Genomic DNA, 21,349 nt, shown 5'->3' with positions numbered 1-21,349 from the left:
TCCTCATTTTGATCTATGGACTGTAATCAACATGCTTTTTGTACACTTCTCAACTATGAACATCGAGTTTCCTAACGTCGGAACTCTCTCTGCCAGAAAAAAAATCTCTGTCCGTGACTATTCTTTATATGAATGTCACTATCATTTCAAGTGTAACAACACTCTTTTCCCCTCTAGTATTTTCTACATCAGCTTCTATCACCAAAATTATATGCTTTGACAAGTTTTCAGGAAGGCTGTTTGATCGACTGCAGAAACTCGAGAACGATATAATCACCGTTTTGGGAGAACAGTTGGTTCTGTTGTCACTATCATTTCTGTTTCGTTCAGAACAGTTGGTTCTCCTGTCACAGTGTTGCCCATATCCTTTGTCTTGTGAAGAAGGAAAGTCCCGGAAAGAATTGTAACAAATCCACACAACTCCGACACTATCTGTGTGGCATTTTGCGAGGCCCAGTCCTGGATATTGAAGCACATTTGTCAACGCATGATCCATGGATAGTTGGATTAGATGCAGATATGACTTTTGGGCGTGTTTGGCCACCAGAAAGTAAATGGTAAGCATATGAAGTTGTTGAGAAGTGAATGGAAAGTGGAATCTCATATCAGTTTCTCCCCCCTCCTTTACATTCTCAAAGTTTTTGAGAAAGTGGCCGGAAAGTGAACTGAGAAGAAAGAGAAATTAAATTTTATTCTCTCCACCTTAATGTTCCAGTATCCATTCTCATAGCAACTAAAAAACACTATTAAGAAGTGGATGTCACCTCAACTGCCACCTTAATTTTCCATATTTTCACTTTCTATCATCCAAGATTTGCAACAAAATATTTGAAATGATATATATGCAAAAGCCGTATTTTCCTAGGTCACATGGCAAAGCCGTGTCGCTCCCCGTGGAGGAGCCTGGGTTCGATTCTCATGTGCGCCAGTAGCGATTGTTGGTGTAGTTGTTATGTGCGCCAGAGGCGTATTTTGCTCTAAAAAAATTCGCAACAAATCAAAAGTCAAAATATTTTCTTGAGAAAGCATTTCTTTTCCCTTGTCATTTTCCATGTACTTTCCGGTTCCAAACACCCCCTTAGTCATAATATGAAAGGTGTGAGAGAATCTACAGGAGTAGATGAGCAAGCTTTACTTGATACGCATCAAAGAACAATAAACTTCTGATGGCACTCTAAATTAACAAAGCCTTTATAGCCTTTAAGAGAATAAAGTGGAATATCCTGCATCACCTTAAACATGATAACGCTCGCAAAGATGGTGAAGGAAGTGAACATCACGTAATAAACAGGAGATATCACAGCAGTATTAAAGGTATCCAATGCCTGCATGGTTGAAGCAAAATTTGGAGTAAGTAACAACAGAGGGGATGATTTATAAACTATGTACTTCAATGAACTAGTGAAACTAGAGTATTGTATTAGAACTTTGTGGTGATATGCCATCCTTGAGAAAGTTGACATGTATGGATAATCGATCTGTTGCATGTCATTTATTTTGGATAAAAGATTTCACCTTGGCAATAATATTTGCTTACACGTGCAATCGAATAGGTGGAGATCTGACTGGAAGGAATATATCTATTGTTTTTTTCATCATTTTGAAGCATCTGATTAATGACTGATTACTAATTGCTCCAGATATTCCACCTGCAGCCAGTGTTGTGAGCCGGCATATGAATATAAACCAGGAAAGATTCATTGGCAGGTAGTGAAATGGTTTTTCTAGATACTTGGAGAGTATTTGCTGCTATTGGTTTATGATTTACGAGGAAAATAGATTCTGTTTGCAGAATTTTGGCTTATTTTGATTCAGATTTTATGGGCAGTTTGGTCCACAGACTTCTGACACATCATGTTTCCACTCTTGGTTCTGTCATTTATAAGAAGGCGATTCTACAGCTGAGCTGACAACTGTTCTGTCTGCTTTAGAGGCAGAGTATTATAATGTTTATTAGGTAAATAGAAACAGGCAATTTGAAGTTAATTAGGACTCCCATTAATGTTAAATTAGTCGAACAGAAAGATTATAGGGGAATAATAATTGCTTTCATCTTTTAGCCAGCTTAGTTTGAGAGGTAGGGCCTGCAAATACAATACTTGTACAAAGTGCTTTGAGATGCATCTAGCGGATGAAATATGATCTACTAATACAAAGCAAGTAGCAAACTTACATCCCAAAACAAACATTTTATATAATTGCAAAAACAATGCCCTTAACAAATGGGATGTAAGGAATTGATTGTGAAGCGCATTTATGTAAACCTTCTGAATAATTCAAATAAAATTACAAGTTTTGAAGTTGTGGCTTTAAAAATTTATAGTTACCTTGTTTAAGTAGTTCATCTGAGTGAGGCAACAGATAACTACGACAAAGCTGAAAAACCAAGTCTGGACATATTTAAATTGATTTGATCCTTCAAATGATAACTTTAAGGCAATCCCCAATGCTTTCACACTCATAACCTGTTCAAAAAACCACCGAGTGAAAAGAGGTAAACTTTGAATGGATAAGATCATGAAATTTTAGAAGCAATACCGTTATAGAGCCCATCAGTGAGCAAATTCCAATGTACACAAGCATATGAGTCTGACCATATCGTGGCACGTAGCGGAAAATGAGAATGATAACCAAAAGAACAACCACACAAGAATAAACAATGAAACCTGTAGGAGCAGAGGTTAGTAATTCTAAAAATTGAAATGACAAGAAAATGCATGCAAAATGCAACAAGCGTACGGAAATAGGAATCTAAAGATAACAATATGCACCATGTTTGAATGCATTGGTAATAATGATATTCGATCTAAGGATATGCTTGAAATTGGAACACCATCATTAGTAATAATGATATTCGATCTAAGGATATGCTTGAAATGGGAACACTATCATTATAATTGGGGTTTATTGCACATAGCCCCCTATAGTATTGTTGTTTTGCACTTACTGCCCTGTAGTTTCATTGTCGCAGATCAACCCCTAGGTTAAATTTTTTGACTCTTTTACCGTCAGCTAGGCTAACTAATTTCAACCAGGGGAAAAATCTTTGCCAAAATTTTACCAAGGGAAAAGAAGTCAAAAATAATTTAACCTAACGGAGTCTATATGCGACAATGAAACACATGGGTTGTAAATGCAAAACAGCAATATTAAAAGGGGTCTTTGTGCCAGTAACCACTATAATTGACAAAAGATTAGGCGAACAACAGGGCATATAAGCAAAGTGCTAATATGAGACTATCATATGTTCAAACTACCTGGTTCAATAGCAAGGTACCATATTTGCTTCACAGATTCAATAGCTCTCTCTTTTGGTGCATGCAATACAATGCTTGTAGAACCCACCACACAAAGAATGCAGCCGAGAATACCAAATACATGCAGTTTTTCATTCAAACAAAAATGTGCTAGCACTGAGCTGCAATAAAGAAACATTTCAGTATAAAGATTGTAAAAGGCATTTTCGCTGATGAGATGTGTCAAATAGTAACATACCTCACAATAATACTAAGAGCTCCAAGTGGAGTTACAAGAATCGCTGGAGCAAATGCATATGCAGCAAAATTAGCTACCTCACCGACAATCACTGGGAAAGATTATAGAGTCAAAATGTCTTAGCTAGAAATGCTTAAGAAGAACATAAGAAATTGAATTACGATAACTGATTAGGTCACAAAAATATTATATATGAGGATGCAAAAAACTTTTGCAAGAAGTTAGGTGATAGTAACATCCTTGTGTCGTTTAATCTAGAAAATAACATATACAAATGAATACAAGTTTGAACAGCCCGGAAGATACTCTTCCTTGCACGGAATTCTTTTTGCTAGTATAGTTGGAAGTTGTTTGAATAATTATCAAATAGTTAGGATTTACTAGCTTAAACATTTACTTTGTGTTGAAGGTCATCAAACAAAATAAATATGTTTTGACGTTCATCTACTAATTAAATAGAAAGTGATCAGTGACATATCCAAAGAAGCAAATCAAATTGGAATCCGGAGATTTTAGTTGTTCTTCCCACTCCCTTTGACGTCTCTTTTATCCTTGAATATTAGATAATAAGCATAACAGTGTAATCCTTGTACGAAGTCTAAAATGATAAATGAAAAAGAAGGAAAAGAAAAGAACAAAACAAGAGCTTACAAACATGACATTCATAAAAATAAAATGACCATGCCATTTGATGACGCAAACAATTCTAAGCTTTAAGAGTTGGCTTCTAGCTATAACAATCTTTTCTTGTTTTGACAGACCAGTACAAATCAGGACAAACATGAGGAAAGCTCAACTAAAATAGCATGTTATTTGATATGGGTATATTCTTTTAATATTGGATTATATTCTATTTACTCATATGTGAGCAGTCGTACATTTAGTGTATTCCTCTACGAATTAGTAATGCTAATAAAACAAACAGATGTAACCATCCAAACACAAGGTGACTAAAATAGAAACACTATTTGTTTTACTCAAAAAAAGATCAATCGTAATCCAATCGTCAACAAGGCCTCACTGAAGTCAATATCGCCTGTTTCTATCATTCTTCCTTCTTTCGGTAAAACTTTAACTAAAATATTCGATACATCAACATATTATATCCCCCTTAGTGAGACCTCAACTAAAACAGCACAGGCATCTATCCAAAGTAATCAGCAAGAAAATTGTGTTCAACAACATTGTAAATCCTCAACTAGCAACTAGAGAATTTGATCTTAGTGCCTTGCACTTACTTGTGATCATTCCAGCCCACCACAAAGGTTCATATAAGTATGAGAATCCTCCAGACCCTGTAGCAAATAGATTAGGAAATCATAATTCAAAACACAATAGGTACGGTACAAATCCCCGAAATGTCTTGTATATCTTAATAGCAAAATCTGCACATTGTGTTTGACACCAATGGTATGAGCTAAACGTATATTGATTAATAAATATTTTCCTTCCATATGATAGAGAGATGAAAAGTGAAGAATTGTTTTGGGGTTTTTCTTCTTCTTCTTCTTTTCTATCTTCTTAACTTCTTTTCTTTTCCACTACTTTCCATCAACCAAAGAAAGCCGAAAGGTTTCTTGGGTTAAAGGGAAATTGACAGGACAGAAAGGAGATGAAAGCACGTAAAGCAATCCCTTAGGTGAAAGTGAAAGAGAAAGAGAAATGAAACTAAAAGGAACAATAATCAAAAAATAATTCCATGGGAACAAAAATACATTGTTTCATGATGAAATAAACAATACCCAGATTGAAAGTCCCAAGAGAAAGAACAAAGTAAACGCCAAAATCGTAAATTTTCCAGCCATTTCTCCTCACAATTTTATATAACCAAGATGGAAAAAACCCCAAAAAAAATCTGAGCTGACATAACCAGAAACAAAAACAAAAAAATACCCAGATGAGTAAACCCCCAAAAATCCAAAAAAAAAAAAAACTTTAACCTTATGAAATTGAAAGAATTAAACCTGCTCTGACCCCCAAAACCCCTGCTTTCTTCAATCCTTTCTTCTTGATGATAAAACTGGAGCCAATGAAGACGCTCGATGAAAGAGCCAACAATAACCCACGAATATTATCTACAGACATCCCCATCGCTGCTCAAGAATTCTCCAAAAAAAAACCCTTTTTCTCCCTGGAAAAATTAAAACCTAACAATACAAAAATAAAGGAAACGAGATAAGATACCAAAAATAGAAGTAGGGCGTTATTTTGCAAAATTGTACCTTTGTTAGTGAGATTGCTATAATGGGTAGTTTGGGGAGCATGGGAGCTTGAGAGAGAGAGAGAGAGAGAGAGAGGGAGAGCATTCTGTTACACAGGAGTCCATAGCTTTATATACCACAATATTAATATTTGGGCCGAGAACCGCGTTCAGGAATTACTTATTTGGGTTTTTTCATATATACCCCCAGGGCCATTATATTTTCAAATTCAACCCTCTGTGCTAGTTTACCCTTCAAATCTACAATATTGTTTTTTTCTTCCTTCCTAAATAAGTTATCCCTTCAATTTTCAAACCACTGGTATATCCCTGATGAATTTAATTAATTTCATTAATTTTTAATTTGATTGAGAGAGGAGGAAAGATATTGGTGATTGGCTTAAATCTAACTATAAATTAGTAAAATTAATTATATATATTAGTTATTTGAAAATTTTGAGAAAAATGATGGATTACATACCAGTAATCCAGCCAGCTAAATTAATAAACTGGTTGTTACATATAATGTGCACATCCCCAACCCAAGATGTGCACACAGATCCAACTAAAATTACAAAACAAATAAAAAAACACTTTTGCACTAAGTATTAGGTCTCCCAAAACACTTAATTACTACTACTAAACTAAAATAGCAGTAAGTATCATACTCAGCAAGAGTTTTTAACATCAAAATATCAACTAGAACACTACAGCCGAAGATCATCCAGCTGATTCACCGAATTCTTCCTGTTCTCACTTCCTGCAGCTCCAGCAGCTTGTAAGCCTCCCAAACTCTCATTTCTCTTTCTTTTTCTCTCTTGCAACATGGCCGCTCTAGCAGTGATATTTTTAGAACCTAGCCAAAATGTTGAAAAAGTTAAAATCTTACTCAAAATCTCTAGAGACCTCTTCTTCTTGTTAGAAAAGAGACTATCGTTACGCTCCTGCCATATGCACCAAATAAGAGCACAAATAATAACATCTTTTTCCATTTTGTAATCATCATTCCCCCAACAACCCAATTAATCCAAACTTCCTTTAGGGACTTTATTTTTAAAAAAAAATCCTAATTTTTAATTTGAACTGAATAGATCTCCAAAGTGAGTATACAAACTCACATTTAACAAACAAATGTGTACGACTCTCTTTTGATTTAGAGAACAAACAACAAGTCATCTCTAAATGAATTCTTTTTTTATCCAAAATATCTTTTTGTATTTAAGCTTTGTCTTAAAGCCAACCAAACCATAAATTTTACTTTTAAAGAAATGGAAAGTTTCCAAATATTTGCACAATCAAATCTTAAACCTCCATCAATAAGAAATTGATAGAAAGATTTAACAGAGAAAATATCATTTGCCTCCCATAACCAAATTCTTTTATCCTCTCTTTGTTCCAAAATTAAGTCCTTGACGAGATTCAACATATTCAAAAACTGAAAAACCAAATTTCTAGTCAAATGTTGGAGAATGATTCAAAGTCTGTTAGTTTTTAAATCAAAAGGAGATTTAGTAGTTGTTGAAGTTGTTAGCAAGTTATAGCTAGAAGATTTGTTAGTTATTTCCTGATTTTTTGGCCAAGCAGTTTATGAATAATGTTTCTTATGTAAGCCTATATAAGAAAAAGTTTCAGATCAATAAATTATCTATCCTTCCTCTCACATATCATTTGCTTTCTTGCTCTGTTAATTTTCTTCATTTTGGTATCAGAGCCAGGTTGCAACCTAGGCTTCGGCGTTCATTCCAGCAGCAAGATGACATCAAATGGTTCTGCGGTAAATGTTTCTCAACCTCAAATTCCCATTTTCAAAGGTGATTCCTATGAATTCTGGAGTGTAAAGATGAAGACTCTCTTTAAATCACAAGATCTATGGGATCTTGTTGAAAATGGGATCACTGGAACAAGCTCAGAAGAGACAGGCAACAAGGAGACTCTTAAGAAAGATGCAAAGGCCTTGTTCTTTATTCAACAAGCACTAGATGATTCTATATTCTCAAGGATTGCAGCAGCAACCTCAGCAAAGGAGGCATGGGACACTCTCAAGACTGAGTACCAAGGTTCTGCCAAGGTAATCACAGTGAAATTACAATTTCTTAGAAGAGATCTTGAAACAGCAATTATGAAAAATAATGAGACAATACAAGAATATCTTAGTCGAATTTCATCTGTTGTTAGCCAAATGAGAGCATATGGTGATAAAGTGCCTGATGAGATTGTTGTTGCAAAGATTTTGAGGAGCCTGTCTCCCAAGTTTGATCATGTGGTTGCAGCCATAGAGGAATCTAAAGATCTCTCCACCTATTCTGTTGATGAACTCATGGGATCTTTGCAAACACATGAGACCAGAATCAATAGAAATATAGCCAAGGAAGAAGAGCAAGCTTTTCAAGTTCAGGGGGAGCAAGCAAGGTTCACATCAAACAGAGGCAGAGGTAGAGGAGCATTTAGAGGAAGAGGACGTGGAAGAATGAGTACAATCCAGTGCACTTACTGCAAGAAGTTTGGACATAAAGAAAGTGACTGTTGGAGCAAAGACAAGCAAGTTCAATATGCAGAAGAAGAAGAAGAAGAAGAAGATTACCTGTTTATGACTGATGTAAGTCCCCAAGCTACCTCTAAAGAAACTTGGTATCTTGATAGTGCGTGTTCAAATCACTTGACAGGTGATAAGTTAAAGTTCAAGGAGCTAGATGAGACACAAAAATCCCAGGTCAGATTGGGAGATGACAAGCAGGTTCAAATCGAAGGAAAAGGAACTGTTGCTGTCAACATTGATGGGAAAGAAAAGATGATTCAGAATGTTCACTATGCACCAGGTTTGGCTCATAATCTGATAAGCGTAGGGCAACTAGTTGATTCTGGTTATTCTGTCATGTTTGAGAAAAATGCTTGCACTGTTAAGAAAAAAACAGGTGAAGTGTTGTTACAGACCAAGATGAGTAAAAACAAGATGTTTCCCATAAATTTCTTCTACAAAGAAATTCATGGAATGATGTGCAGCAGATTTGATGACTCTGAAGTGTGGCATCAGCGTTATGGCCATCTTAATGTCAAGGGTTTACAACTACTTGCAAGCAAAGGAATGGTAAAGGGTTTACCTACAATCAAGGGATTGGACCATGTGTGCAATGGTTGTGCTCTAGGAAAGCAAACAAGAAGGTCTTTTCCTGTAGGACAATCAAAGAGAGCAGAGGAGAAGCTTGCACTACTACATGCAGACATTTGTGGTCCTATGAGGGCAGAATCACATGCTGGTAGTAAGTATTTTTTGCTCTTTATTGATGACTTCTCAAGAATGTGTTGGGTATATTTTCTCATCCACAAGTCTGAAGCACTCGAGTGTTTTAAGAAATTTAAGGCACTCGTAGAGAAGCAAAGTGGTAAGAAACTGAAGGTGTTGAGAACTGACAGAGGAGGAGAATTTCGTTCCACAGAGTTTAACAAGTTTTGTGAAGAGCAAGGAATCAAGAGGGATCTTACAGCTCCCTATACCCCGGAACAGAATGGCATAGCTGAGCGTAAAAATAGGACTGTGGTTGAAATGGCCCGTTCCATGATAAAAGCAAAGAATCTCTCAGATGAATTTTGGGCAGAAGCTGTTGCTACTGCAGTCTATCTGATCAACATTTCTCCTACAAAAGCAGTGTGGAACAAGACACCCTTTGAAGCCTGGTATGAATTTAAACCATCTGTGAGTCATCTTCGAATTTTTGGTTCTTTGTGCTATGCTTTAGTGACTTCTCATAGACATAAACTTGACTCAAAGACAAAGAAGTATATTTTTGTTGGTTACTGCTCCAATTCAAAGGCATACAGGTTGTTTGACCCAGAGAAGAAGCAAATTGTTGTTAGTCGAGATGTTCAGTTTGATGAAAAACTGAATTTTGAAGAAACTGGTGCAAAGCAAACTCCCATCCTGAACATACCATCTCATGAAGAACAGGAGAAAACAAGGGATGAAGAAGTTGAGTGTGATCCAGTAGCTAGCAGTAGTAGCTCACAGACTTCACAAAATGAGATTCAAAATGAGGAGGAGACTCCTCAGTTGCGTAGGAGTCAGCGTGGCCTAATTCCTCGACGCAAGTTTCAGATTGAAGGAGAAGATGATACTGATGTTTGTACATTTGCAATGTTTGCTAAAGATCCAGGATGTGTAGAATCTGCAATGGAAAGTGAAGTGTGGAAGAAGGCAATGAAAGAAGAATTATCAGCAATTGAAAGGAATGAGACCTGGAAACTTACAGATTTACCAGAAGGAAAGAAGGCCATTAGTTTGAAGTGGATATTCAAGACCAAATATCATTCTGATGGGAGCATACAGAAGCACAAAGCCAGATTGGTGGCTCGTGGATTTGCTCAAGAACCTGGAGTTGACTTTGAAGAAACATTCTCACCTGTAGCAAGAATCGAGACAGTCAGGTTGATTCTTGCACTTGCAGCTCAGTTACAATGGACTGTATTTCAGTTTGATGTTAAGTCTGCGTTTCTTAATGGAGATTTGAGAGAAGAAGTGTATGTGCAGCAACCAGAAGGATTCGTGATTCCTGGTGAAGAGAACAAGGTGTACAAACTGCGAAAAGCATTATATGGCTTGAAGCAAGCCCCTCGAGCATGGTACAGCAAGATTGATGAGTTCTTTCATCAGAATGGTTTTCAGAGAAGTCCAAATGAGCCAACATTATACATAAAGAAGCAAGGTATGAAAGATTTTATTATGGTTAGCTTATATGTCGACGACATAATTTATACAGGATCATCTATGCAGCTTATTGATGAATTTAAGAATGCCATGATGAGTATGTTTGAGATGACAGATTTAGGAAGACTCAACTACTTTCTTGGTTTGGAAATTAAACAAACCAAGAATGGTATATTTCTTTCACAACAGAAATATACTACTGATCTTTTAATGCAGTTTGGCATGCTAAGCTGTAAACCTACAGCAACTCCAATGAATGTGAATGAGAAGTTGACAGCTGAGGATGGCACAGGAATGACAGAAGCAAGAAAGTACAGAAGCCTAGTGGGAAGACTCATCTATCTCACACATACTCGACCAGACTTAGCCTTTGTAGTTGGCTTAATCTCAAGGTTTATGAACAGTCCAACAAAACAACATTTTGGAGCAGCAAAAAGGATTCTTCGATATGTAGCTGGTACTAAAAATCTTGGAATATGGTACTTGAAGAAAGATGAGTTTGTGTTGACAGGTTATACCGATAGTGATTGGGCAGGCTCACAGGATGATAGAAAAAGCACAACTGGGAATTGTTTTGTGCTTGGTTCAGGAGCAATTACGTGGGCTTCAAAGAAGCAATCAACTGTAGCATTATCTTCAACAGAGGCAGAATATGTCGCAGCTACAACAACTGCTTGTCAAGCAGTATGGCTGAGAAGGCTACTTAATGATTTGAATCAAAAGCAACTACAAGCTACTGAAATTTTCTGTGATAACATGTCTGCTGTGGCCATGACAAAGAATCCAGTTATGCATGGAAGAACAAAGCACATAGAAATCAAGTATCACTTCATTAGAGAACTTGTTGCAAAGGAAGAAATCAAGATGGAATTTTGCAAATCAGATGAACAGCTGGCCGACCTGTTTACTAAAGCTCTGCCACGAGCAAAGTTTGAAACACTTAGGACTCGTTTGTTCATTACCAACTTTGAATCAAGGGGGAGTGTTGGAGAATGATTCAAAGTCTGTTAGTTTTTAAATCAAAAGGAGATTTAGTAGTTGTTGAAGTTGTTAGCAAGTTATAGCTAGAAGATTTGTTAGTTATTTCCTGATTTTTTGGCCAAGCAGTTTATGAATAATGTTTCTTATGTAAGCCTATATAAGAAAAAGTTTCAGATCAATAAATTATCTATCCTTCCTCTCACATATCATTTGCTTTCTTGCTCTGTTAATTTCCTTCATCAAATGCCTATTAGTTATTTGAAAACTGAGGAGCAGAATAAATCAATGTTTGAGATTTGGAGGATAAACTAAAAATATCTAGACTATGAGGGTAAGCTCATAAATACACTAGAGTGGGAGCACATATATGTGAAAAGTCCGACTTGTTTTAAATCATTTACGAAGTTTCATATGGATGTCATTTTTTAGTGTTTTCTCTCTGAGCGTGCTTTTAAATTGGATTTTAGCTATGGCTATTCAAGTTTTGCATGATTTAACCTAGATTTTTATGAGTTTTTCTTCTGAAAAATTATTTACAGGTTACCTTATATGATATGTTTGGAGGAAGTTTTTTAAATAATTCAAGCTTCTAAGAACTGTCCATGGGCACCCATTGGAAAATCGATAATTTAAGAGCTTTACTTCAAACTTGTTTTTTTTTTCCTTTTAAATATAGCATTTTTTGTTATAATTTTAAAAGTACAGACGTTTCTCGGTTCTATCACTCGCTTTCTCTATTTAATAAGGATATACAACTGGTTTCATAATTATATATTGTAAAAAATATATATATTCGGAGCCCATAATTTATGTTCCTCTCATTTCTTGGAAACAACTTAGATTTTGCATATATACCCTTTCCTGTCATTTTTGTTGACAGATACTTAACCCTCCAAAGTTAATTTGGAGACACCTGTCTGAACTTCAATCACATGGATACTTTTGTGTCATTCTCATCAATCTCCATGTGTGCTTTCTTTCTCAAGTTTATAAGAACCTCCATTTATTATTTGGTAGAAGAAATGTTAAAGTAAAAGAGAGAAAGGCTTAGGTAAATTTTACTTTTGAGTTGAATTAATATTGAGTGTGCACATATATTTATACAAGTATAGGAGGGTGAGGTGTGTTCTCACAACTAATGTAGGACTAAACACGCTCGTCGGCGGATGATACATGAGGAAGTAGAATTGTCTTATCCTTGATAACTTGTTGACGGACAAAATGAGCATTGATCTCTATGTGTTTGGTTCTCTCATGAAATACTGGATTATTAGCAATCTGGATGACACTCTTATTATCATAGTATAGAGGAGTAGGAGTCAAAACAGAAATACCGAAATCACTGAGAAGACAACGAAGATGAATAATCTCTTTAGCTGTTGTGGACATTGCACGATACTCTGCCTCGGTGCTGGAAAGAACAACAATATCTTGTTTCTTACTCCGTCGGGAAATTAGGGAATTACCAAGAAATATACAATAACCTGTGATAGACTTCCTGATAGTGGAATTACCAGCCCAATCAGTATCAGAATATGCACAAAGCTCTAACTTAGATGTATCAGGAAACATAAGAGAGCGAGTGCTAGTACCCCGGAGATACCGAAGAATCCGTAATAAGGAAGCATAGTGTACAGAATGTGGGGCACTAATAAATTGACTGACAATGCCAATAGCATGAGAGATATCTGGTCGAGAGATACACAGATAGACCAACTGGCCAACAAGATGTCGATATCAAGTAGGATCAGATAGAGGCTCACCATCAGTAGAGCGAAGTTTGACATTCTGTTGGAGTGAAGTATCAACAGTTGCATCGTCAGTTAGCTCAGTTCGATCTAAAATATCCGAGAGATACTTCTGTTGAGACAGTAGTACACCACGCAGGCCTTGAGAAACTTCTAGACCAAGAAAATACCGAAGAGATCCAAGATCCCTTCATGTGGATCTGTTGTTACAACTGAGATTTTACGTACTGTATATCAGCCACATCATCACTTGTAATGATCATATCATCTACATAGATGAGTAATAAAACTCTATCACGCGATGTAGTGCGAACAAACAGAGAAACATCTTGATGATTTTCCATAAAGCCCGCCTTGAGCACGACATCGCGAAAACACTCAAACCAAGTGTGGGGTGCCTGCTTGAGACCATAATAGCACAGCGAAGGAGACATACATGTCCCAGAGGAATATTAGACCCTAGAGGCGGTTGCATATATACTGTCTCAGATAAAAAGCCATGGAGAAAAGCATTTTTGACATCCATCTGGTATAACGGCTAACGATGAGTAGCAGTGACTGCAAGAAGAGTAAGAATAGTGGGCATCTGAGCAATAGGAGAAAATGTCTCCTCATAATCAATACCTTATTGTTGAGTAAAACTTCGAGCCACTAAACGAGCTTTCCGGTATTTAATGGTGCCATCAGGACGATACTTAACCTTATAAACTCATTTACTGCCAACTAAAGATATGCCGGGGGGATAGGGAACAACATCCCAGGTATGTGTTTGCTTAAAGGTCTGAAATTCCTCGGCCATAGCTTGTCGCCACTCTAGAAATTAAACGGCCTCTTGAAAGGACTTTGGCTCAACTGTAGTATGAATGACAGGAAGAAAATTATGAAAGATAGATGGATAGGAAGTAACCGAAGCATACCGTGCATGCATGACATGTGGGTGTTTGCTTCGACGAAGAGCAAGATGAACCTTAGGCGGTGAAGATACTGTTGGCCTTCTTGTTTTGATGATGATTTACAAACAATTTACTAATAATGTTGTTTGTCTAGTGTTTGTGCATTCCTATGTTTTGTAGACAAACAACGTTGTTGGAGGTTGGATGGATTAAGCCTACACGATCATATCAAGAGGAGGTTGGCGGAATAGTGGAGTGAAGCCTTGCAATTCAAAGTTAAAGATCAAGTTCAAGCTTCATCCGCATGTGTACCAAGTTGAGCTCAATGAAGATCAAGATCATTGCTTGGGTAACTTTAGTTTAGGTGTTATATTATGTGTGCTAAGTACGTTAAGCTCAATATCATATACACACACATTTATTGGTTTCCTTGTATATATATGTAGTCACATATATTATATATTTCATATTTATTATTGTGATTTGGTTTAACTACTTAGATATGAAACAAATATATTTTCATATACATACTCCTATGTTTCATTCTCTAATGTATTTGTGAAAATATCATATTCTTAGTTTTTAGACTTAACAATATTCATATACATATTTTATTAAGTCTACATAATCATTGTGCAAAGTTTCAAAACATGGTTTAGCCTAAGTGTCAAAATTCATATGTTTGCATTTTCGTGTTTTGGACTATCTTGTAAAATGATGGTATTTTTCTTTTGGGAGGTCCTTTCTGATAACCAGTCGTTGTAGCATGTTTATTATCATGTTTACAATCATTCCCCAAAGTTTTACATTTTTTGGAATTTATTTGATATTTTTAAACAGTATTTTAAAATCAGCAAACCAGTTTTTGTATATGTCAGTTTTCGGTCGACCGAACCGGTCGACCGAACCTGAGTTCTCTTGTTCACTGGGCGACAGAGAGTTTGTCGGTCGACCGGTCCGGTCGACCGATGAAATTTTCCGGTCGACCGATGAAATTTCCGGTCGACCGACAGTAACTTTTTCTGCTTCCAACGGCTATTTTTGTTACCGTTGCTGGGGTGTTTTTGGTCTTTTGTTTTGGGAGTTTTGGCTGAGTTTTGAATTCAAATTCAAATTCCAAATATTTTTTTAAATTCAAATAAATATAAGAGGATCAAACTAAAATTTTAAATCTATTAACTAATCCTAAACCAAATCAAATACCTAATCCTAAATCCACGGATGTCTTCAGATTATTTCAATTATACAGAGCCATCATCTACTCACCCTCCAACACATGCAGAAAAAAAAACAAAACAAAAAACAAAAGCAAAAGAAAATTACTACTGCTTTCAGTGTTCACTAATATGAAATAGTACAGTGGCATCACAGAGAACTGAGCAGAATTTTATGCTGAAGGCAACTTTAAAGAAAAACTTATTGAAATTAAGCCAACATACGCTCTCATCCATGGGAGTTACATAAGATAAAATTTTCTGCAAAAGGTTGATGTATTTTTTTTGGCAGCCCTCGTCACAAAAAGGGATTCAAATACTTCCATAAAAATTCCATTGACTAAACTCAATGCACCTAAAGTTTAAAGATAGTAACCAAACAATCATAACTCTCTATCCATTTTAGCTTGGCCAGTACCATCTATTCATGACACTGGCAGCATCACTATCACACTGGGAGCATCACCAAAGCTTGGCCTGACATACAGCTGCAAAAAGATTGAATCACATGGATTAATTCCTTGGTGATACAATTTGATGCATAAACTAAAGGGTTTACACTAAACTACCTAGAACTTTCAGCGTTTTGCAGTAAACCCCAAAAAATTCTAACTATTGGAATTGCAGAAACCTCCCCCAATAAGTTTTTGTTTTTTGCCGAGTACCTCCATGACGATGTCAGTCCATATTTTGCGTTCGCGATCGGACTAACATAGTCATGGTGATTATCTACAAAATGCAAAAACTTATTGAAGATTTTATGTGACTCCAATGGTTGTCGATCAGGGATTTACTGCGAAGATTGTTATATTGCCAAAGAGAGGTCACCTTTTAACATAGTAATAGCAGAAATCAGCTAAAATGAATGTTTGAATTAATTCTGCAATAAAGTGTGCAGGCAACCAAAACATCCCCGGTGCAAATAAGAATGCTCCCCGAGTTTCAATGAACTGCGAGACACGAAAATGTGAGGATATTATTGCATAATAATAGTAGCAACAAAGGAGAGAATACAATTAGTACCTGAATTATCCAATGTGCGAAGCCCAAGAATCGTGCAATGCCGAGTGCAAATACATAGTGTGATGTAAATGGTTCAACTATCTACAAAAGCAGATTCATTCATAGAGATTACCTCCTTCAGACATAACTATAGCATGATATATTTCTGTTTTATACAGGTTTGTGTATGTTAATGTTCATGTCAGTGAGTGAATAAACATGAGTAATGGCGAACCTTTGCATTTTGCATCAAGCGAAGTTGAGGAAGAACCGATACAGATTCGAGGTATACACAGAACCCCCAAAACATTCTGCCGAATAAGATCTTGGGGATAAAAGGATGTATAAATATGGCTAGAACAAAGGAAGGAACTATCTGCAAGAAAATAGTTTTCATTAGGAACTAAAATAATATACCCCAATTATTTGATGAAACTGCAAAATCTGAAGTCTACTTAAATAACTTTTACTAAATAATGTATGGTTTAAATATTTGAAAGATTTTTGGAGGCTGAAGTAGATCTAGTATGTTAAAATTTCTCCATGTAGCAAAAGATGAATGTTTGAAATATCGAAAGATAATGGTATATATACAATAACACAATACATCATCTGATTAAACTAGGAATATAACGCTGAAATATATTTTTGAATGATATGCATCTCACAAATGAGATAAAGATGCTTTCGTATTTTAAAAAAAATCGCAATCTAATAAAAGCACGATAATCCTTTACCGTATAGTATCTTGGCATATTATCCAATTCCTTCATGTAGCTCGAATTCAGTTTGTATCGCATCATGTATATAACCCAAATGGTTGCAATTAGTGTAGCAAAATCAAGGATTAGATGGATGTCATGTTCAATGATCCAAGTGCAGTATAATCTTACTGCCAAGAATATTGCAGTCAGCTCTTGAGACTTCAGTGAGAGACCTACATCAAGGGGAGAAAAGGAAAACAATATCAAATTTCGAGCAAAATTAACTAAATCGTTGAGGAGGACATTGAAAAGGTTCGAACGATTAGATATAAAATTAAGCTTAGCATTTGTTGTTTCTATAGTTAATTAGCTACCTTTTCGTGGTTTGAATTTTTGACTATTGAGGAGAGCGATCGAGTCAGAACATCATGCATTTCTCTTAAGAAACCACCGTACAATTAGTACCCTCTAAGTATATAGACACTTAATAGAAAGACCAAACATTAAAATTTCAAAATAATAAAATGTGGGTTTAGTTTTGTGCCAAGCTACGAGTATCTTTTAAGTTGAAGTTGAAGTGAATTCTCTTGGTTTGGTTAATATGTTTTTGGGTTCCACTCCCCCTCAAAAAGGCCATATCGTTCCCCATAGAAAGAGGTCATGAATTTATTATTTATCACTGTCTTTTGTCATCCATCACATTTATAGGGCAGCTAATTTTGTAGGGAACAGGTTGGCCGTACATAGAGCTAGAAATTACAAGTTTGGCATTTTCAATTCAGGCTTGGATCTTCCTCGAAATGTTAGCTTTGCATTGATCAATGATAGATTCGTCTCCCTCACGTTAGAAAGAAAATTGCTTCTCAATACAAAGAGGTTTTACATATCGAACATTAGGGAAATATGGATGGTCAAAACCCATATCATATTGCGAGCTAGTATCGGGGAAATACATATCGAACATTAGGGAAATATGGATGGTCAAAACCCATATCATATTGCGAGCTAGTATCGGGGAAATATTACAGACAAGTAGTAAATATCAGAGTGTCATATCGAATGATGTGTTACGGAATTATATAGTCAAGGCTTATATATGAAAATGGTCAAAGCTAAGGTGTTTTAAGAAATTTATCCTATTATTTTAAAATGTTTTAGATAGATCCCTGACTTTTGAATTCAAATTCAGATATAAATCAAGTTCAACTCTCCTGTCCTGATCTATCTATCTATATATCAAACTTCACGGGTAGATATATGGTCCGCATCGCATTTGAATCATACTCTCTTTTAAAGTACAAGTTCGGGAAAATATTTCCATGATCAATATTACCCTTAATTTTTTTAAATATTATATTGTTATCCTAATCTGTTCTAATTATCATATCTTCTTTAAATTGGTAATTAAATGATTTACCCTATTCATAATGAGACTTAGCATGTTATTAGATAAATGAGATATGTTTGATATAATTTAAATCCTTTATTATTTTAGTTCGTAGAGAAATCCAAAAAAATATATGCTAGCCAGCACCTAAAGTTTTTGGACTTTGTATAAAAAATCCTTCAAGTTTTTTAAATTGCAAAAGCACCCATACAAATTCAAAATTTTATTAAAATATCTTAAAAATTATAAATTTACTTATTTCAATTCAGTGAGAAATCTAAAAAAACATATGCTAGCTAGAAACTTAATTTTTTTTACTTTAGAGAAAGTATCTCGTAAGTTTTAAAATTTACAAAAACACCCCTAAAAATTCAAATTTTGTAAAAAATATCTTGAAAATTTTAAACCTATAATCACATTAAAAACCTACAAATAACACAAACAATCCCTAAAAATTTATGAACTTTATAATAAACACTCTAAACTTTTTACAAATCTATACTACATATAAAAGAGGATTGTCGTGTTAAAACGTTTGATTTTCATTTTTACCCCTTTAACTTTGATAATTCTCAAATATATCATTAATTGTAATTAATCATTCACTAATTATATATGACCTCTTATTAATTATATATTTTCTCACTTTTTCAAAAACTTCGGTCACACTATTATTTTATTATTTAATAGAAAATTTGAAATTTTATCCCTAATTTATCCTCACATAAAACTTAAAATTCTTTAAAAATTAAAAATAACAAAAATTCATTAGGTTTATGCCTATAACTTTGGGTTTCACCTCTTATGGAGGACTACCTGTTACCTTATATCTTATTAGTCTTTCAAAAATATGATAATAGTATGAAACATAATTTGCATTTATTGTAATTGTAATAGTATTAATAGTATAATAATTTAATAGTATATTTGAATTAATAAATTATACTATAATTTAATAATTATAAAATTTAGTAAATTATTTACTTATAGTATTATAAACTAATTATTAAATTAAAATGTAGTTACTAATAGTATTATAATTATGCCAAGTATAATATTATTTATTTAAAAGATAAAAAAACTATTTAATATGTTATAATTATTCTAATAAATTATAATAATTATCCAAACTATAATTGATCATACAATTATTTATATACAATTTATTCATTTAAATAAAATTGTAATTGTTCAGAATTTATATTGCTATATATATTAGTCATTTTATTTTTTGTAGCCATGAAAAAAAATTAAAAAGCATAAAATAAAACATGCTCTCGTGCGAAGCACGTGCACTATACTAGTATTTCTAATAGGGTAGATAATATCAAACCCCAAGAGACTTTCAATGTTTTGCAGTAAACACCCAATTACCTATAAAATAAGCCCCAACAACTATTGAAATTGTAGAAAACTCCCAATAAGTTTCCGCGATCTGTATAGAAGCCCCCCCGGCCGTCCCGGCCCACTCCACGTTTTGCGCCGGTGACCCATTTAGATCCTAAATGTGAACCGACGTCACCAGTGGGTTTTGTCTACAAAGCTCGGAAACTTATCGAGGGTTTAGTGGGATTTCGGAATCTGTTGAGGGTTTAATTAATTTCACCCAAAGAATTGATCACCTGAGCAAGTATTTGTTCGGGTGAGTTTGAAGGCGAGAACAACAAGCCCGGCCGCGTGGACGACCTCGGCCATGACGTAGAAATGGTCATGATTCGGTACGAACGCCCTCAGCGCCGAGATGACGAGAGAGTGCGGTCACCGCCCCCGCCGTCACCTTCGCTTCACCGGCTGCCTCCGGGCCCACCCGAGAGCCGCGGTCACCCTGTCTCTTTTCGTCCTCCGATTCCCCATCTCTCACCGATCGAAGCACCGCACCGCACCGCACCGCAGGAGGAGAGAGAGAGAGAGAGAGAGAGAGAGAGGAGAGAAACGCATGCAGGGGAGAGAAAATGAACAAGATTTGCTCGGGATTTAATTGTCTGAATTTAAAACTTTCCATGTATAGGTAAAATCTAACGGGACGCTCTTTTCGCGAAACCCGCTTTGGTTTGGGTGAGCGGAAGGCGGGTCCGGCGTTGGGGAGCGAATTTTTGGGTGGCGATTCGCCGGTGAGGTTGGTATTTATCGTTTGATACGGTAACGTGTTTAGGGCTCGCGGGCCTATTTTCCTCTTGGTCGGTCGGTCCTAACACGATGGTTTGGACCGAATCAAGCCCATGAGTATTATTGGGCCCGCTGTGAGGACAATGAGCTAGCTAGGTGATATAATTTTTTTTAAATATTGGGGGTGATTGCATGGCGAATTGGCGCTTAAATACCATAATGTTTCCCCGTACTTACATACTCTCAGTCATTTTTTCACGGTAGTTATATAGGGTTCGTTGAGTATGCAGGAATGAGTAGGAATGAAATAATAATTCTCACGTCTCATTCTTTTGTACCGAACTTAATTTTCGGGATGCGAACGAAATAACCCTGTAAAAAACAAAGCATGCATGGGTTAAATTTCGATTTAAGCAAACAAAAGGATAAAAAAAAAGTCGAATTTGACATGAGAAACTCGTAGGAATTCTTCAAAGAGCGTTTTTCGATAGCTATGTACTAACGGGTCATTCTAAAACAAGTGAGAGGTTAAAAAGAGAAAAATCGGGAGCATTTGAGCGCGGCCCAAGACGTGAGAGGCCCAATAACATTTAGTGTTGCGGCCTTTTTCCAATCCAACAAACTATGAACAGGTCCATATAAACGTTGAGCGTGAGAAAATATCTTCTCCGTTTCCGAGTTGTAGCTATTTAATTAAAATAAATAAATAATTTATTACGTGCTGGAACTCAATCCTCCCCTCTATCCCTCTCGAAACCCTAGATTCGATTAGTCTCCCTTCTCCCTTCCTCGATTTCTAGGGTTTCGTCGCAATCGATGGCGGATCGAGCAATAGCAACGTCAGCGACGAAGCCAGTATGGATGAAGCAAGCAGAGGAGGCCAAGATCAAGAACGAGGCCGAGAAACCTTAGAAAAAGCA

General features: G+C 35.8%; 3 protein-coding genes across 5 annotated transcripts in view; 1 reads left to right on the top strand and 2 right to left on the bottom strand.

The window, feature by feature from the left end:
* Nucleotides 7-5,800, bottom strand: LOC109830073 (probable magnesium transporter NIPA1). Of its 3 annotated transcripts, none has more exons than XM_020397224.1 (9): nucleotides 5,718-5,800; nucleotides 5,460-5,642; nucleotides 4,734-4,790; nucleotides 3,496-3,586; nucleotides 3,258-3,418; nucleotides 2,539-2,666; nucleotides 2,328-2,465; nucleotides 1,233-1,325; nucleotides 7-459 (listed from the first exon to the last, which is right to left on the bottom strand). In XM_020397224.1, exons 2-9 carry the CDS (start codon nucleotides 5,584-5,586, stop codon nucleotides 274-276), a joined length of 981 nt encoding a protein of 326 aa, XP_020252813.1. In that variant the 5' UTR covers nucleotides 5,587-5,642; nucleotides 5,718-5,800; the 3' UTR covers nucleotides 7-273. The 3 variants fall into 3 exon arrangements, with proteins under 3 accessions (XP_020252813.1, XP_020252814.1, XP_020252815.1); XM_020397225.1 differs by having other exon boundaries at nucleotides 5,460-5,626; nucleotides 5,718-5,781; XM_020397226.1 differs by lacking the exon at nucleotides 5,718-5,800 and having other exon boundaries at nucleotides 5,436-5,481.
* LOC109829371 (putative ER lumen protein-retaining receptor C28H8.4) lies at nucleotides 15,420-20,270 on the bottom strand. Its single transcript, XM_020396497.1, has 6 exons — nucleotides 19,946-20,270; nucleotides 16,970-17,169; nucleotides 16,468-16,608; nucleotides 16,254-16,334; nucleotides 16,059-16,180; nucleotides 15,420-15,718 (listed from the first exon to the last, which is right to left on the bottom strand). The coding sequence occupies exons 1-6, from the start codon at nucleotides 20,016-20,018 to the stop codon at nucleotides 15,679-15,681; spliced, it is 657 nt and encodes a 218-aa protein (XP_020252086.1). The 5' UTR covers nucleotides 20,019-20,270; the 3' UTR covers nucleotides 15,420-15,678.
* LOC109830072 (serine/arginine repetitive matrix protein 5) overlaps nucleotides 21,112-21,349 on the top strand; it is a 17,792-nt gene continuing 17,554 nt past the window's right edge. Inside the window, 1 exon segment of the mRNA XM_020397223.1 lies at nucleotides 21,112-21,331. Within this exon segment, the coding sequence (XP_020252812.1) occupies nucleotides 21,246-21,331 (86 nt within the window). The 5' untranslated portion in view covers nucleotides 21,112-21,245.

The sequence above is a fragment of the Asparagus officinalis genome, chromosome 2 (genome assembly GCF_001876935.1).
Source record: "Asparagus officinalis chromosome 2, Aspof.V1, whole genome shotgun sequence".
Taxonomy (NCBI): Eukaryota; Viridiplantae; Streptophyta; class Magnoliopsida; order Asparagales; family Asparagaceae; genus Asparagus; species Asparagus officinalis.
The sequence above is the reverse complement of the archived record's forward strand: the minus strand, read 5'-3'. Positions and strand labels throughout refer to the sequence as shown.

Bases quoted from the DNA above. Each gene is read 5' to 3' on its own strand.
- LOC109830073 (XM_020397224.1), bottom strand. From the start codon at position 5,586: ATGGGGATGTCTGTAGATAATATTCGTGGGTTATTGTTGGCTCTTTCA. The intron at 3,419-3,495 runs GTATGTTACTAT...TCTTTATTGCAG, and splicing joins GCTCTTAGTATTATTGTGAG to CTCAGTGCTAGCACATTTTT. The intron at 1,326-2,327 runs GTAACTATAAAT...TCAACCATGCAG, and splicing joins AGATGAACTACTTAAACAAG to GCATTGGATACCTTTAATAC.
- LOC109829371 (XM_020396497.1), bottom strand. From the start codon at position 20,018: ATGGCCGAGGTCGTCCACGCGGCCGGGCTTGTTGTTCTCGCCTTCAAA. The intron at 16,335-16,467 runs GTTCGCCATTAC...CTGCTTTTGTAG, and splicing joins GCTTGATGCAAAATGCAAAG to ATAGTTGAACCATTTACATC. The intron at 15,719-16,058 runs GTGACCTCTCTT...ATCTTTTTGCAG, and splicing joins TGCTATTACTATGTTAAAAG to CTGTATGTCAGGCCAAGCTT.